This window comes from Galeopterus variegatus, unplaced genomic scaffold, assembly GCF_000696425.1.
Source record: "Galeopterus variegatus unplaced genomic scaffold, G_variegatus-3.0.2 Scaffold689, whole genome shotgun sequence".
Taxonomy (NCBI): Eukaryota; Metazoa; Chordata; class Mammalia; order Dermoptera; family Cynocephalidae; genus Galeopterus; species Galeopterus variegatus.
Genome location: NW_007726800.1, coordinates 114,081 through 131,310, shown reverse-complemented (window position 1 = coordinate 131,310; position 17,230 = coordinate 114,081). Strand labels below are relative to the sequence as shown.

At 51.6% G+C, this 17,230-nt stretch overlaps 1 protein-coding gene across 1 annotated transcript in view; it reads right to left on the bottom strand.

The window, feature by feature from the left end:
* Positions 1-17,230, bottom strand: part of WDR1 (WD repeat domain 1) — a 57,881-nt gene that overhangs the window by 29,154 nt on the left and 11,497 nt on the right. Inside the window, exons 3-4 of the mRNA XM_008571484.1 lie at positions 16,712-16,897; positions 4,252-4,342 (exon numbers count right to left, since the gene is read on the bottom strand). Coding sequence (XP_008569706.1) covers positions 4,252-4,342; positions 16,712-16,897 — 277 coding nt within the window. The remainder of the gene's footprint in view (positions 1-4,251; positions 4,343-16,711; positions 16,898-17,230) is intronic.

Below are 17,230 nucleotides of genomic sequence, written 5' to 3'. Positions count from 1 at the left end.
AATCAAAGAGTTGAGTAAGGCTTGCAGAGGCCACTAGAGACCCCTCACATAGGAGCAAACAGAGCCGGTGACTACCAGGCTGGCTCCTGAGACTTGGGAGAGGCATGTAAGAGGTACATGTTCTTGGCATGATAGTCCAAATCCATTGTAACAGCACTAAGTCGGGGGAGGCTCAAAAGGGCCCTGACACCTTGGGGTGGGTCCAGGAAGACCACTGGTGTCTTGCCCAAGGTAAGTTCCAAAGGCAACCTGGAATCCTGGTTAGTTAAGTCCCTTCACTGAACAAAGAAGCCAGCAAGGACAGGAGGGAAAGTCAGCAGAGATCGGCCATATCGGAAGAGGAGCACTGTGCATGCAGGAAGGACACTTGCACACACCCACACGCACACTCGTGCCTGCCCATGCACATATGCACCCACGCACACACCACACCCAAACACATACACTTGTGCACACCCACTCATACATATGCACCCACACGCTCGTGCACACAGCCACATGGTCTGCTGTGCTCAGATCCATCCAGGGGCTCATACTGCCCAGTGGAGAAGACAATGCTGTCCGGAACAAGGTAGAGGGCATCCCACCCTCTCACACAGGAGAGCGCCCAGCTTTTCCCTGTGCCTGGGCTCATCAAGCCTCTGTCTACTCCTGCTCAGGCTTTGTTCTGGGTATCGCAGTCATTTTTCCACCTACCCACCCCTGCCTCCCCTCCCAATCATCAGCCTCCTTCGCTGGGTCCTGCTTGCTCATATAATTCTTTTCAGAAGCAGCTGGGCCAGGAAGGGTACAGTGTGAGCCTGGGGATCAGGTGCTCAGACCCCGAGGTCCTGCTGGGTGCCCGGGGCAGAGCAGTGAGCCAAACAAACCAAGCACCTGCCCCGCAGGGCTCTAGCGGAGAGGCAGACAATAGCACACCTGCAATTAATGTCCACCAACACAGCCCTAGGAAGTAAAACACAGCAGTGCAGGGGACAGTGATGATCAGGAGGGTTCCCTCCCTCCACAAACTCTTGTTCCCACTGGGGTAAGAGCTGCACCGAGGGGTGTGACCACACCCTGTCTGCATCATCTCCAAACTCGACAGGTGCCGAGCACACAATCTGTGCAGCAAACACCACGGGGAGGAACAGAGAGAGGCAGCGGGTGGCAAGACTGGCCCTCCAGTCCCCGCAGGGGCCCCTGCTCATACTGAGTCCACAGCCTGGCCTTTCCTTGCCTGTACGACACTCATGGCCTTCATCTCTGAGCATCGATGGCCCTTTTTCCAGGAAAACTGCTCAGAGACTATGGCTGGAGCAGATACCCTGCAGTGTGGCCTTGCTAAACCCCAAGGGCCACCCGGGAATCACTGTCCAGGTGCTGAGGGGACTGAGGAGGCAGGTAGACCAGCAGAATGCAAATTACCTAAGGAAGATGCTACAAAAAGAGAGAACCAGACTTCCCAGAATCGACCCCTGCACTCTGAGACCCATCACACAGGGCATGGATTCCCAGGGGACAGAGACTGTCAGTCTTGTTCAGTGTTGGCAGCTCCCTGAGGTAGGGCCCTCCTGTAGCAGCCCTTCCAGAAGGTTCGCTCCTCCAGCAGTCATGGACCAGCCAGACTGACAGGATCTAAAGATCCTGCAGAGGGGCAGGGCCCCACGTGGGAGTGAGCTGTGGTCTTCCCCAGGTACTGGAACCCCAGCCCACCCCAGGCACACCAAGTACCAGGTAACTCACTTTATGGGCCAGCAAAGCATGTTCTGAGCCTCCCCCTCCTACTCACTCCAAACCCTACACCCCATGCTATTTTTAGCCCAAGGCCCTCATCTTGCAGCAAATGTTCCGCTGTAACCCTTAACAATCACTCTGCCTTATTCAAATACATATACTGGAAATGTAAAATGTGATCTCCACCCAAGGCAGGCCCCAAACTTCCTGGTTCCTCCACCAAATCAGGGCACTTTTAAGAGAGAATGTCAAAACGATGGTTACTTATTTATGTGGCCTGTCCTTTGCAATAGCCTCTGTGACAGCCTTCCTGGTGGATTCCACATTAGCATCTGAGGCCATTGATTTCTGTCTTGTTGAATGCCCCTCTGGGGACCTGGGAGAGGCAGGCCTGGGCCTGTGGGCTCTCAGCTTAAAAGCTGACAGGGCAGGGAAGCTGTGCCAAGCTGGGCAGACGTCCCTGCCAACCGACATTGCTCTCCTGAGATGACATTTCTCAGAGCACCCAGCTCTGTGTTAAACACAAATTTAAAAGGTACCCGGGCCAAATCTTGGGGCTTTTAAATGAAGAGATATTCTGCTGGCAAGAAGGGTCAAAGAAAAAAAAAATCACAGTGGTAAAATAAATCATGGGATGTAAATTAGGGCAAGTTTTACAGATGGAGCAGGAATAGATCTAAACACAAAAACCATTAGCAAAAACACAAGTCCTACTGAGTGCCAGACTCCTGGCCTAGTCCTTCACTATAGCCACAGCAGCCAGCTGGCCCGTCATCCAGGCCTCGTTTGCATAGAGCCCCAGTCTTGGTGGTAGAGGCTGTGGTCACCTGAGGTCAGCTCTTGACCAGCGCAAGAGCTGTGTCAAGCACTTCACAGCATCCCCTCACTGGATCCTTCCCCAAAGCCTTTGAGGCAGGTTCCAGTGGCTCCAGTCTAGAGAAGAGAAAATTAAGGCCTAGGAAGGGAAGTTGTTCAACTAAGGCTGCACAGCTAGTAAGGGGCTGCTATGCTTGGAATACGTCCCCACAAAATCACGTGTTTGGAAACTTAATCCCCAATGTGACAGTCTTGGCAGGTGGGCTCTAATGAGAGGCTAGTAGGCCTTGAGGACCCTGCCCTCGTGAATGGATATAAATGGATTGATGCTGTTACCGCAGGAGGGGGTTCCTTATAAAAGGATGAGTTTGGCCTCCTCTTGCTCGCTCACCCTCTCTTTGCCCTCTTCCTTCCTTCCTCCTGGCAGCACAAAGGCCCTTGCCAGATGTTGGCCCATCTATCTTGGACTTCCTGGTCCCCAGAGCTGCGAGCCGATAAATTTCTGTTCATTATAAATTGCCCAGTCTGTGCTATTCTGTTACAGCAGCACGAATAGAAGAAGACAGGCCTGAACCCAGGTCTTCCCCAACCCCGAAGCCCACCATCTCCCCGACACACACCCTTGGGGGAACAGTCGCTGTAGGCCATGCAGGCAGTATCCACGGCAACTGTGAGACCTGGCCCTGCCCCTACCAGCCAGCTGGTTCATTCTTTCAGCAATTTGTCACAGATGTGACTCTCCCACTCTGCAGAGATGCTGACCGGGTGCAGGTCAGCTTGTCCACGTGGCCCTCCCTAAGGCCAGAAACAGGCCTGAGCGAGACAGCGCCAGTACTTGCTGAGCGTGTGAGTGAGTGAGTGAACGAGGGGGAGACAAAGGGCATGCTGCTCTACCTTCGGTGCCCCCCAAGCTCAGCCCTAAGCGGGAGAGGCTCTTCCTCACAGAATCACATCAAGAAAGCACATGTAGATGTGCAGCTCTCCATGCCCCTCCTCTGCCCAGCCTCCCATGGAGTCCCACAAAAGCCCAGTTGGAGAGAGTAAAGCTCAGGCCACAAAGAAAGTGTAGGCACTTGCCCAGAGGCTGGCCTCGCTAGGTGCTGGGAAGGGGCAGAGGATGAGGATGACAGAAAATAAAACTACAATTCAGACACACCCACACACAGCTCCAATACATTGTGACACAGCAACCCACACAGGCCTCTGGCCAACATCACAGGAGCATTTCTTCTGGCCCCTGAACTGGAACCAATATTGCAAACTAGAAAGTATGAGCCCCTATCTCTGCAGTCTCACTTACCACAGTTTCAATTACCCAAGGTCAACTGTCGTACAAAAATCTTAAGATATTTTTAGAAAGACCACATTCACTTAACTTTTATTACAGTATATTGTTATAATTGTTCTATTATTAGTTCTTGCTAATCTCTTAGTGTGTCTAATTTATAAAGTAAACTTTATCCCCATGAGTAAGGGGGGACTACCATATACTTTCTAGAACTAAGGCCAGTTCTGGAATGGGGCCTTTTGGTGGCTTATACTTTCCTTATCAGCCACACTGAAACAAATTACATCAGTCCCCTCACCTCTCAACAACCTGCACTCCCCCTGCCCCTGGTGTTCCCCCTGCCCAAGCCAGAAGCCCAGCTTGGCCTTGGGCCCTGGGTGCCGCCTGGGCCCCACCACACACACCCACGAGCCATGCACTGATACAGGTACCTCCAGAGGCGATGTAGAATCCACTGGGTGCGTACTTGGCCACCACCACCTGATGGGCATGCTCCGTGTAGATGTCAGCAAGGGCTGGGTTCTGCAGAGAGGAAACTCCAGAGTGAACAGAAGGAATACAGAGGTAGCCAAACCACTGTCAGCCCTCCAAATCAAGAGATTTGGGGGCAAATGACACATACACACAAACACGAGTCAAGTGTCATAAAGAAGGCCCTAGAAGTATACTACCTGCCCACACACATACTGCCTGCTTAAGTACCTTTGGATGAAAAAATTTTAGGTAATTTTAACTCTTTGTCTTTAGTCTATGATTATAGAATCCAAGGTGACTTTTTTTTGTCTGCTTTTCTGCACTTTCCATAAAAGAGAACAAATATAAATTTGTGAAACATACATGAAACAACAGTTTGATTAAGAAAAGCCCCCATGATTCTTTTTCTTCTATTGGCTGGAAGCTGCCAGCTGAAGCTGCGTGCATTCCAGCAGCTCTGCTTCCCATTTTCCCAAAGCTGGGTATCCCCTGCAGGACCGATGCTACCCACACTGCCACCAACATCCCACCCACAAGCTCCTGGCCCTGAGGTACGGGAGCAGAGAGGATGCAGCCGGCAGCCCTTCCTCGTGAGAAGAGATGTCCACTCCACACTCCCTTTCCTAGCACAGATCAAGGGTGGCTGGACTTTGTGGCAAGAATGGGGCCAACTCTTGGGACTAAGAGCATCTTCACTCCTCAGCAATGAGGTTTCAACGTATAATATACTAAAAGTAGATAACTGCCCCTCCCTCCCCCGCCACATGCACACACACACTCTCTCCATTTGTCTCTACAGTCAAGCTCTCTTGCGGGAGGGAATAAAGACGCAGCCGTGTAATCTCTGATACCTGCTGTCAGCTTTCTATAAACAAAGTGCTCTTTGAAAAAGAGGCAGCTCCCACAGAGTGGAGGCTGAAGGCACACCAGATCCTGGTGAGAAAGCCCAGGCACATCTAACCTAACCCCAACTACTGCCACCCAACCCGTTCGGCTGCCCAGAATTCCCTCCCCCCCATCTCCCTTAAGCCTCTTGACGAGGTCCCAGAGGCTCGTATTCATAAGACCCCACACAAGACCCCCATGCCACTCCCATCCCACTGGACTGAGATGGGAGAAGCACACCCTAAATCCAACCTGCTCAGCCGCCAGCCACCTTCTACCACACCGCTGGACCCCCCAAGCCTCTGTAGATGCTGTTCCCTCGGCCAGCAATGCGGCTCCCTGCCTGCTCACACCTGCTTATCCACCAGGCCCAACATAAGTGTCCTCCCCAGGGCATTGCTCTCCTGTGCTTTCAAAGCACACATGTCCCTAAGGCAGTTGCAGCATACGTTGCAGTCCCTGCCATTCTCGTCCATCTCCCCCAACTTTTCTGTGACCTGCTTAATGTGACATTTATCTCTTTAGCCATCATAGCACTTAGCAGTAACATGCGCTCCATAAATGGTTTTCAGGAGGAAAAAAAAGTTTAGACAGTTCTTCTCCTTCACTCCTGAGATATAACACTTAACATTATGTGATGCACTGGACATTTATCGTATGTGACTCGTAAATGCATCCACTTTGGAATAAACATTTGCTAATGAAAGTAGAAAGATATGGAGTATCCAAAGAAGATATTATGAACGGCAAATAAGCACATGAAAAGATGTTCTGCATCATTAGTCTTCTGGGAAACATAAAACAAAACTACAATAAGGTACTACTACATGCCCATTAGAATAAAATTAAGACTGATGTCAGCAAGTGTTGGCAAGGATGGAGGGGCTGGGGACCCTAGAATGTTCATACCATTGTACTGCTGGTGGAAATGCAAAATGATATAGGTTACTTACGTAGTAAACATATGCTTATCATGCAAAAAACCCAGCAATCCCACTCATAGTTATCTACCCAAAAGACATGAAACACATGTCCACAAAGACACCTGAACAATGGTTCACAGAAGCTTTATTCGCAATAGCCCCAAACTGGAAACAACCTGTCCATTAACAGGTGAGCAGAAACAAACTGTGGTATGACCATGCACCGTAGCACTGCTCAGCAATGCATCCATGTGCTGCAGTGCTGCTCAGTGATGGAAAGGAACAAGCTATGAACAAACTCAGTAACAGGAACAAATCTCAAATGCATTATGCTAAGTGAAAAAGCCAGATAGAAGACTTTACAATGCACAATCCCTTCACATGAAAGAAACTCTAGTAAAGGTACACCAGGTGACAGAAAGCAGATCAGCAGAGGCCATGGGTGGAGGGACAGACTGACTGCAAGGGGCTAACAGGGCACTTTCTGGAATGATGGGAATGTTCTAGATCATGATTGTGGTGGTGGTTACAGGACTACGCATATTTGTCAAAATTCAAGCTTTATACTTAGCATTAACACATTTTATCGTATCTAAACTACACCTCCATAAAACTAAGATGCCTGTAGCTACTACACGTCTGCCTAATCCAATGCCCTTCTGCTTAGAATAGTCCTTCATATTGTAACATCCCAACACTGACGAGCTCCCTCACCAAGCACCCAGCAGATACCATCTAGCCAGTAGATGACCCCACAAGTTAACTGTTCTGGTGTCCACCCACAGTTCGCTGTGGGGTCTCCCACTTGCACGGTGGGCACGTGGTTCTCCAGGCCCCACAGAAGAGCAGGCAGAGAGCAGGCGGCAGAGGGCATCCCAGAAATGGGAGATGACTAGGCAGGAGCCACCCTGAAAATTCCTTTCTCTAAATGGTCAGGGCGTGTGTAAAACCCCCACAGGGGCCTGGAATCCTGTGCTGGATGAATCACTCACTCTCTCTTGTATTCTAAATACAACTTGGTCAGCAGCTGGGGGGAGGGGAGATACTGCAAACTGCAGCTAATGACTTACCTCTGAGTCAGAGCAACCTCCTCCCCACGATGCTCAGCTCCGAGGGAGGCCAGTTACTAGAGCCAGGAAGATTCTGGTCCCCAGTGTGTCATCTGCATGTGAGGCTTGCTCCAGACCAGCTGGTGCAGATGGCACCTCACACCCCTCTGTGTGCCCCGTGTGCAGCAAACGCCCCTCTACCCAGCCCTCTCCTGCTGTCTTGGGGAAAGAACAGGTCTGGGGGTGAGTAGCTTATTTGGAGAAGAGCTGTAGAATGGGGAAAATGAGACAGAAGTGAAGGAAGCCAATTCCAGGAGCACAGTGTGCAGTTACTACTCTGGGTGGGGTAGACCATTCAGAACAGCCTCGGTGTCCATGCCACCCAGGGATGCAGAAGCTGGGGTGCCCCTCCTTTCGGACTTCCTTCCTGAGCTGGTGCAGGCCAGCAAGGTCTGGCATCCAAGACAGACAACTTCAGGCAGAAAGCAGGAGGAAGCCTCTGGCACGTGGAGACCATGTGGGACCACCTGGCAATGGCCCTGCACCACAGGCCTGCCCAGTCTTTCTCATCAACTCCCCAACCAACCCCTTTCTACCCCAGCCTCAGTTCTTCCTGCCCCTCCTGGAGACAGTGACAATCGCTTTTTAACTCAACTTTCTACCTTCCATCAATCAGCAGTCTCTAAATCCCAGCTCTGATTACTTCATCCACCTGCTTGAAATCCTTCCCTGCCTCCCCAGGAGCTGCAGGATCCAACCCCACCGCCTCCACTTCTTTCCCCACCACCCACCACATATCAAGCCCCTCATGCTTCAGCTCACTCGACCCCATCCTCTGTGCCTTAACGGCCCTCTGTGTCCCCTGATGTTGCCAATGCTGCTCCCCAGGCCAGACCATCCTGATCCATCATCACCCAAGCCTTTCACCTGGCTAAGGCCCCCTCACCTCCAGCTCCACCTCAGGGCTAGAACAGGAGCAGCCCCTTTCCTGTACCCCTTTCCCCTTCCCAGAGGTCCCACCACCTGGGGGCCCAAGCCTGCCGAGCTCAGTGCCCAGCGCCCAGGGTTAGCAAAGGTGGGACCTCAGGGAAGCCCCAGAATTCTGCCGTCAACCACGGAGGTCAGGAGGCCTCATAGAAGAAATGAAGAACACGGGTGCCTGAGGAGTCACATGTGTGACGCAGACTCCAGATGCACAGACACTGCAAATAATGGCCACTGAGACACTCTGGCTGCCTGGCACAGGGCCTGGTTCAAGGCCCAGCAGTGCCCATTTGAGGCAGAACCTCTGGACTCAACCCCAAGGAGGTCCGTTCTGCTCTGGACTTTCCAATGTTGCCAGACACCACCACTCCCAGCCTCCCATCTGCGCTCTGAGGCTTTCTACCCAGGAACAGCAGTTGCTCTTTTTTCTGGGAATCCTGTCAGATAGGAAACCTAAACCAATGCCCCCCAACAGCGCTGCAATTTCTGTCCTGCCTGTGAGGTGACTCACTGTAACATAAACATCATGCAAACAAGCTCACAGAGGGAGGTTACTCAACTACGCTGTGCCCCAGGCAGCATCTAATTTAGCCACCCATGGAGCTCCCCAAAGCTCTGACTCAGGCATGAAGTAGAAATCAGAGGTCACTACACTGATACACAGGTAGGCTGTGATGACCCAGGGGTCCAGGGCTTGGCACTCTTATCTCACCTCCTGGCCTACAGTAAACCCCCACCCAAAAATCACATAAGCAGTCCCATACAGCACTGTGAAGGGGCCTCCTGCTCTTCTTCATTGCTGATGGGCACCTGGAACACACACAGGAAGCCTTGGGCTTCCTCGACAGTCCACCCAGGCAGAGAGCGCTTGAGCTTCCAGGAGCGCTTTCTAAACAGTCCTGGCTGCAGGAAGCAGCAGAGGCCAAGAGCAGTCACTGCTGCAGCCAGCCCTGGGTGCGAGCTGCAGCAACCCTCTATTCACTGGTGACTGGATTATTCCGTTTCTGTTGCTTATAACAAAATCCACAGAACCGGGTAATTTACAAAGAAAGTAAAATTTATTGCTTACAGTTTCGGAGGCTGGGAAGTCTAAATTCCAGGGAACACTTATGGTGAGGGTCTTCTTTAGTGGTGGCTCTACAGCAATGCAGGGGTCTCACATGGTAGAGCTTGGCAGAGAAGAGACTAACCTCCTCTTTCACTCTCCTTTTTAAAGCCCTCTGAACCACACCCCTGACTACCATTATTAATCCCTTCACTACTGCAGGGGCCTATAAACTATACCTCTTCAAGGCCCCACATTTAAATTACCATAATAGGGTTTCCTACCCTCAACAGTTACAGTGGGGATTAAGTTTCTCATATATGAACTTCAGGGACAAAATTCAATCAATCCACAGCAGGACTAAGGCCAAACAGGAATCACTGCAAAGAAACCCAGCTCCAAAGCAATGATACAAACCCCTGGTTTCCAGACCAGAAATTTATGTCCAGGCAAGGCTAACCCCAGAGGCTAAGCTGCTAACCACATTACCTCAAGACAGAGAAAGGATGCAAAAAGCATGACTCATCCACTCCTCCAAACAACTACCCAACATCTACTCCGTGCCAACCCTGGGCTCCAGCAGTGAATGTGTGACATGATACACATGGTGACCAGCCACCAAAGTAGGAACTGCACAAGCCCCAGGGATTCCAGGTATGCCAGCTGACCTGACAGAAAGCCAGTGATCACAGATCTGCTCAAAAACCTTCCATGGCTCCCTGTCACCCAGAGGAACGTCTAGGCTTAGCATTATAACTCATGACCTTCTGTGCTCCAAAGTCTGTCTCCTACTAGGCCCCTTATCCCTCCTGTGCTCCATCAAATCTCTACTTGACATTCTTCCCTTTATTTGCCACCTTTCCCAGTTCCCAATGACCTTCTCCTAATTATCTCTTACGACTCATTAAAGGCCATTTCCTCCAAGAAGTCTTCCCTGATGCTCCAAGCTAGAAATGATCTCTCCCACCCCTGAACGCACACCTTCCCTACCCTACCACCCCACTGCCCTTACTACTTTCTACCTTGTGTTAACGCATCATTTTTGTACCCACCTACCTTCTGCACTAAGTGGACCTCACGTAGGGCACAGTCCACATTTGATTCACCACAATGCAGTCTCCAAAAGACCAGGGCACGGATGGACCCTGGCAGCTGATTATGAAGAAACAAACCAACATTGTCCAGTGACTGTTCACTCTCAGGTGGGCACTGGATGGACCCTTCAATCCTCTTTGAAACCACACACCACCCCCCACATAAGGAAGGTAACCTCATAACCCCGTTTTACAGGCAAAGAAACCAAGGCACAGAGACACTGAGTGATGTGTTCCAGGCTACCCCCAGCTGGTAAGTGGTGGGGCTGGGGTTTGACCTCAGGTAATAACCTTTATTCCTCCCTCTAGTTTTATTCTCTCACCTATGGTTGGTATCCATGTTAGTCTGATTCCCTGATTTAGGGATAAAAGTTTGCACTGGCCAACAGGCAGGTGTTTCAGACTGTGGAGCCAGGGCACTCTGCTGGTGGGCGGGGATGGCCATTCATGGGCTCACCACGCCCCAATGACTTTCCCTTCCTGCCTCTCAGCTGGGCCCGACATGCCTTAGAACTGCTAGAACCGCAGTCCGGGAGCAGTCACCCTGTGACCTGGCCTGTCAGCACCCCTCACTGGACTGAGTGTAACAGAACACCGCCACCTCCTTTCTGTCCTCCCCTTTCTCTCTACCCAACCAGAACCTACCCAGGGCCTCACCCAGGAGTCACAAGGGTAGATCTTTGGGGTAACTGCCAGGGATCAAACCCCAGCAGCTCCCACAGCTTGTGTCCCCACCTCTAAGGAGAGATAACACATCCACCCAACAGGACAGTCATGACGATGAAAGCAGGAACTGACTCGGGTGTATCTTGCCCCGACCCCACAATATTCTCCCCACTCTTATGGCTGTGGAAACTGAAGAGGACTGGGTGAGTATGTCCAGTGCTCAGCCACCACCTGGCACAAGATGCACTCAATAAAGACTGGCGCAGAGCTCAGGATGACATGCTAGGGAAAAAGCCAGTGCCCCTGGAGAACAGCGGAGCATGGAGCGGGGTTAGGAATGCAGTGGCACTGTGGGATGTTGACCCTGGACAGCACACAGGACCTGTGGGTAGATGTGCCAAGCCAGGCGACCAAAGCTGACGATCCGCAGGTCTAAGGAAAGAGGTACGTCAGTAGGGTGGCGTCACCATCACTGAGACAGTGGAAGACAAGCTGAAAGGGCCCTTACAGGTCCAGGTTGTCCAACTGTCCCTAAAAGGGCCCTGCAGAGGATGGAGGCCACGTTCCCAGGGTTGGGACTAGAAGGGGATCGAGGCGAGCAACTGCAGCCATGCTAGGGCAATGCCTGTGTCCACGACCCAGGCTGACCCTCTTCTTTCACCTCAGACAGCTCCCCTATCTCTCCCCTCCGCTGGCCCAACAGGACAAGAAACATACAAAGCTACCCTGCGGGAGTCCACAGTGGGGCTGAGAAGACCCCTGTGCACGTTGCTGCTTCCTGTCTGGACTCTACCAACTTTGCTGTGTGTCCTTCCCAGTCCTCCTCCCAGAGAACTCCTACTCATCCTCCAAGACCCAACTGGGATATGCTGCTTCTCCAGCAGCCATCCCACCCACTGTGCAGCACAGCGGGCTCCCCCCTCAGGTTCCCGATGCACTCAAGACATTCTTCTTTCAAAGCGCTTGACCTGGTGCGGGAGGATGTCGTTTGCCAGGGTTCTCAACCTTGGCACTACCGGCATTTTGGGCTGGATAATTCTTTGTTGTAAGGTGGTCCTATACCCTGTAGGCTGTGGCAACATTCCTAGCTTCCACTCACTAGGGACCGGCAGCACAAAAATGTCTCCAAACACCGCCAACTATCCCTTGTAGGGTGAGGGTTGGGACAAAATAGTTTCCCTTAGAACCGCCGACTTAAATCTTGGCCAGGGTTTATGGGCATGGCTCAGCAAGACAGGGGATTGGTGAATGGGCCCCGGGAACATTAAGAACCCAGGGAAGGCTGTACCAGCTGGGGAGCACTTGCTGAGGGACACATTCATCTTTGAGCAGCTTTCTAATTGGTCTCCCTGCCTCAGATCTTCGATACTCTCTCTCTACTGCAGTTCTGACCTTACTACTGGTCTGCCTGTACTTTTAATTGTTCCAGTGGCCTCTGGAACAGGGCCGTGCTACCACAGGGCTGCCTGAGCCATCAGCCACCACTAGCTGCCCAGAGACCCCCCCCAGCCTTGGTTCCATTCACTCCCTATATCCTGCCCCACAGCCACAACCCAGATGAAGCCGGCTCTCTCAGCCACAAGGCCCTCTGAACATGGCTACCTCTGCGGAAGCCCTCCCGCCACCCCTGTGCCTCCTGACCAGCACCCTACACCGCTCAGATTGTCCTGAGATGAAAGCCCTGCGACACTCTCTGCTCACTGTCGGGTGGGCAGACTGAAGGATGCCAGGCTGCTGGCCTGCTCCCTTCCATCCAGGTGATGATCACACACAGCGCTTCCTTCTGCCACCCGTGGGCCCGTTTCATACTCAAGGCGCAAGCTCTTTGCGGCAGGGCCTCAATCCGGTAGCCCCACAGGTGAGGGACGACCTGGACATAGTGGGACTCACAGGCATGCAATTAGACAGGAGGACCAACTCAGCCTTTAAGCCCTCTGTCCTGCCACCACCCCCCAACCTGTGGGGGACACACGGAGGGTCCTTGTACTCATGATGGTAGCAGATCGTGACAAGTGAAACTCGGCGTGAGAGCTGACATTCTCCAAACTGGTCTCCATGCTGTTGAAGGAGACAAGTCCACTGACACCTCACTTGGGTGCACAGCAATGTCAAATTGCTAAAAACCTTTCACTCTCTGAAACCTAATTTTATAGACACACTTTTCCAAATGTGAATTTTAGGTCCGGGATCACTGGACACTTCAAAAAACAGGTCCGAAACCTGCCCACACAGCTGTTGGCTGCTTCTGGCAGCAGGAGAGAGGCCTCTCTGTTAGAAAGCTCATTTGCAAAAGCTTTTAAAAAAAAATTTTTTAAAAGGAAGTAACCTTGGGCAGTTCAGAATCAGGAACAAGTTCCTGAATGGTCACTGGGTGTAAACTCTTCCCAGTCTCCAGAGGCCACAGAAGGAACAGGCGATAGGGACCTCGAGGAAAAACAGTTGAGCCCATAGAACAACGCAACATAGAAAGACCCACCCCAGATCCAAGCAGGTACGAGTGTCCCCAGGAAGCCTTCCTTAGATGCCCCGCACTCCCGCACTACCTCTCAGCGGGTAACTTCTCTCAAGCACGGTGTACACACTGCTCACTGAAATCTTGTTTCTGGAATTCTCTCCTTCAGAATAAAGTTTCTAGGTGACTCTAACCTGGCAGGAGAATTTCTTCTCCAAGAGGAAGCAATGGGATGTGTTGAAAGAAATAGATAACACCCTTTTTCTACAAGTTTAAGAAGTGCCATTGTTTCACAAATGACTTTTAAGTCAACTAAACACAGAGGTGGGCTGGCTAGTTAGCCTAGGTGGTTAGAGCACAGCTCTATAATGCCAAGGTCAAGGTTTTAGTTCCCCTTCCCCACCAAAAAGAAAAAAACAAACAAACAAACAAAAAAACCAAACCAAACAACAGCAGCAACAAAAACTACACAGAGGTAGCTTCAAGTAGAAAACTGGCGAGGGTACTCTCCGGCTAAGTTAGAAGGAAGGTGGGTTCCACAGAATTTAGGTCGAGCAATCTAAACTGGCTGGGCTTTTCTTATTCTCATGCAGTAAAATCTCTGTCAGTGGTTACCTCTGTATCTCCATCACACAGCCCAGCTCGACCTTCAAGGCCTTTCAGTTAACAAATAATTTACTGAGCACCAGCTGTATGCCAGGCACTCCTCCAGGTGTGAGGACATAGCAGTAAATGAAAAGAAGTAGAAATCCCCACTTTCCTGGAGCTGGTGTCTAGAGAGATAGGCAGATACCTGCATATACTGGCAGGTGCACTGGCCTGCTTGCTAGCTTACTTCCTATTTATTACTAGCACTAAGGTATAGAGAAGGCTAGTGATGGAAATGCTGTTTAGGGGAAGCTCCTCTAATAAGGTGACATCTAAATAGAAACCTAAGAGACAGGGAGCAAACCTTGCAGGTATCCGAGGAAAGAATGTCATTGTCCAGGCAATGACAATATCAATTAGTGGGTCCTGAGACAGATATGTGGCATGTTCCAGAAAGGCAAGTATGCCTGGAGCTGAGAGCGGACAGGAGCTGAGGCAATGAGCCCCCATCAGCCACGGTAAGGACTCAGTTTCATGTGTTTTAGCATAACCACTCCAGCAGCTGTGTTAGGAACAGACCACAGAGCAGCAAGGGTGGAAGCGGGAGGACCAGTGTGGCAGTTTCTGGTTTGCTTGTTTTTGCAATCATCTAGGTGGGAGAGGATGGTAGCTTGGATGGAGATGGAAAGCAGAGGAAGTAGTGAAAATCTGTCAGATTTTGAAGATATTTTATAGAATCAGGGGGATTTGCTGAAGAATTAAATGTGGCATGGAAGATAAGAGGTGAGTCATCAGGAGTCAGGTTCGGGCCTGAACATCTGGCAGAATGATGTTGGTCTTTTTGGGGGAAGGGGCATATAGGAAACCCAAATTTGGACTGAGGTAGGTGAAATTTCAGGTGCCAATCAGACATCTGCTAGACCTTCCATGTTCTGATCCCAACCTGCCCTTTCTTCCTTTTTTCTCCCTGAGCCTGTTTCAACCAGACCTATACCCTGAATGTTCACAATTCATGTCTCCTTTTTTCACCAGGAATACTTTGCCCTAAGAAAAATGTTACCCACCTTTTCCTGAATACCAATAGTCCATCAATCAAACTAACACGAGCCTAAGTACCTGATCTACATCCAGCATGGGGAGGGATATGTTAGCAGCATCCCATGCTGTCCTGGCACTGCAGACACTTAAAAACAGATGAGAGGGGAGAGAAGATACACTATCAGGAGAGAACTGGTTTCACAAGTCAGGAAATGCTTCCTGAAAAAGGGGTGCTTGTCCATGGCCATGAAGAGCTTCTTCATTGGAAGCACCTCCGCACCTCATTACTGGCCTCCTTCACCTCACCGAGCCTGACTCCACTTCAGAGCAATGGGCCTATGATGGGGGCTGGGGGGCAGGGGTTCGCACCAGACACAGCAGACACTCCATGTGAGGTTTCCTATCTGGAAGTGAATGCAAACTGCAATGGCATGGGTAGGCCTTGCTGGGAACAAAACCAGTCTATTGCTCTGCATCCCTCAGGAAGCTCTAGTGCATTTTATTTGCCAAACTCCTACGTGAGTAACCACTTAGGGTAGGGCTATCTCAAGTTTTATTTTCTCCAAATCTCAGGAACTCACCCTGATTACCATTTTGGTCCTTGGCAATGTTTCCCCAGTCCTAGTGAGGCCGGATCAGCTTTCTAGGAATCTGTTTGACTAGCAAGTTCTTAGCACCTTGGAAGCACGTTCACACCCACCCACCCCCTTCATTTAAGGTGCTTAGCAATTCTGGACAGGGCAGAAACTACCAAAGCTTGGTGTTGCAGCAGAGAAACAACTGTGACTGGCTAGCTCAACCTGAGAGATGCAGGCTGAGCCAGCAGCAACTGAGACCAGGGGGGAGGCCTCTGCTCTTACAAGACAAGGGAACTCAGGCCCACTCAGTCCCTTCATCCCCTCCACCAGTTGTGAAAATGCCAGAGGTGACAATTCCAACCCACCAAGAGTAATCACGGCAGATGTGAACGTAAGTTATAAGGACTGGGTCATTTCACTAATTACAGAGGAATAACATGAATTTGCAAGGATTTCCCAAGGAGCTGGCTCTAGAGGCATTTTCAGCCTATGTACAGGTTGGCCGCAGAGAATGATTCATGGGAATAATCTGGCCCCTGTATCTGCTCTCAGGGTCAGATTCACAGTAGCAGAGCAGGCTGGAGTCCTGAGGTCTCAGTGTTAGTCCAGGCTCTGCCACAACAGGAGACCGAGGGTATAAATGATGACTAAGTATTAAGTGCTGAGTGCCAGGCACGGTTGGGCTCGAGGGACTATCAGCCCACTCAGTCTGCCCAGGCAGCCAAGGCAAGCAGGAGAATCGTCATCTTTTCATCTCCCTTCTACAGATGAAGAAACTGAGATTCCAAGAAACCCACATCACCAATCACCCCAAGGTCAAGCACTAGATGACCGGGTCTATCTGATCCCCCAAATCCAGAACCTTTACTCTTGAAAACTGAACTAACCTTAGCTTCAGTTTCTGCATCAAGAAAAAGGAGAAAGGGACTGGGTGAACTTGAAACCGTCTTCCGGGCTCCTGAGGTGTGGCTTAAGGCTGAGGGGGCGTGGCTCCCCCACCCTCCCCAGGCCACCCGGCGTGAGCTGCGGGGGTGGAAAGGGAAGAAGCATTCACCTACTCCTAAGGCGGCGCGCGGGCACGGAACAGCGCCTGGTGGGAGAAGGGGGTTACTCACGTCGATGTTCCTTAGGATGACGCACTTGCCATTGGTGTACAGAAAATTGTTGCCCTTAGGGTCGCCGCCAAGGATTTTCGAAACGCCCCTCTCCACCTGGGGGAGGCTGGCGAACACCTTCTCTGCGGAGACACAAACGCGGCAGGGCACGTGAGGGGCAGTCCCTGCCTCGGCCCCCAGGCCGGGCTGAGGACCGAGGGGACAGGAAGGGAGGAGAGAGAGGCTCTGGACCGGTCTCGGCCGGCCACCTGTTGCCTCCACCGGGAAGGGCGGCCGCCACTTTCAAGGAACGCAGGGGACAGCGCGACTTCCTGGTCCGCGCTCCTGGCCAGGCCCTTGGGGGACACAGGGGGCTGCGGCGGCCCGGCCCGCAGCGCCAACTTTCGGGCGCCCCCCGGACCGGGGATCGCCGACGGAACCCCCGAGTACGGGCGGGCGGGGCGCCCCGCTGGCCCGCGCCCGCACCCCTCCCCAGCGCCGGGGACCCCCGCTCGTATAACTTCGTATAATGTATGCTAT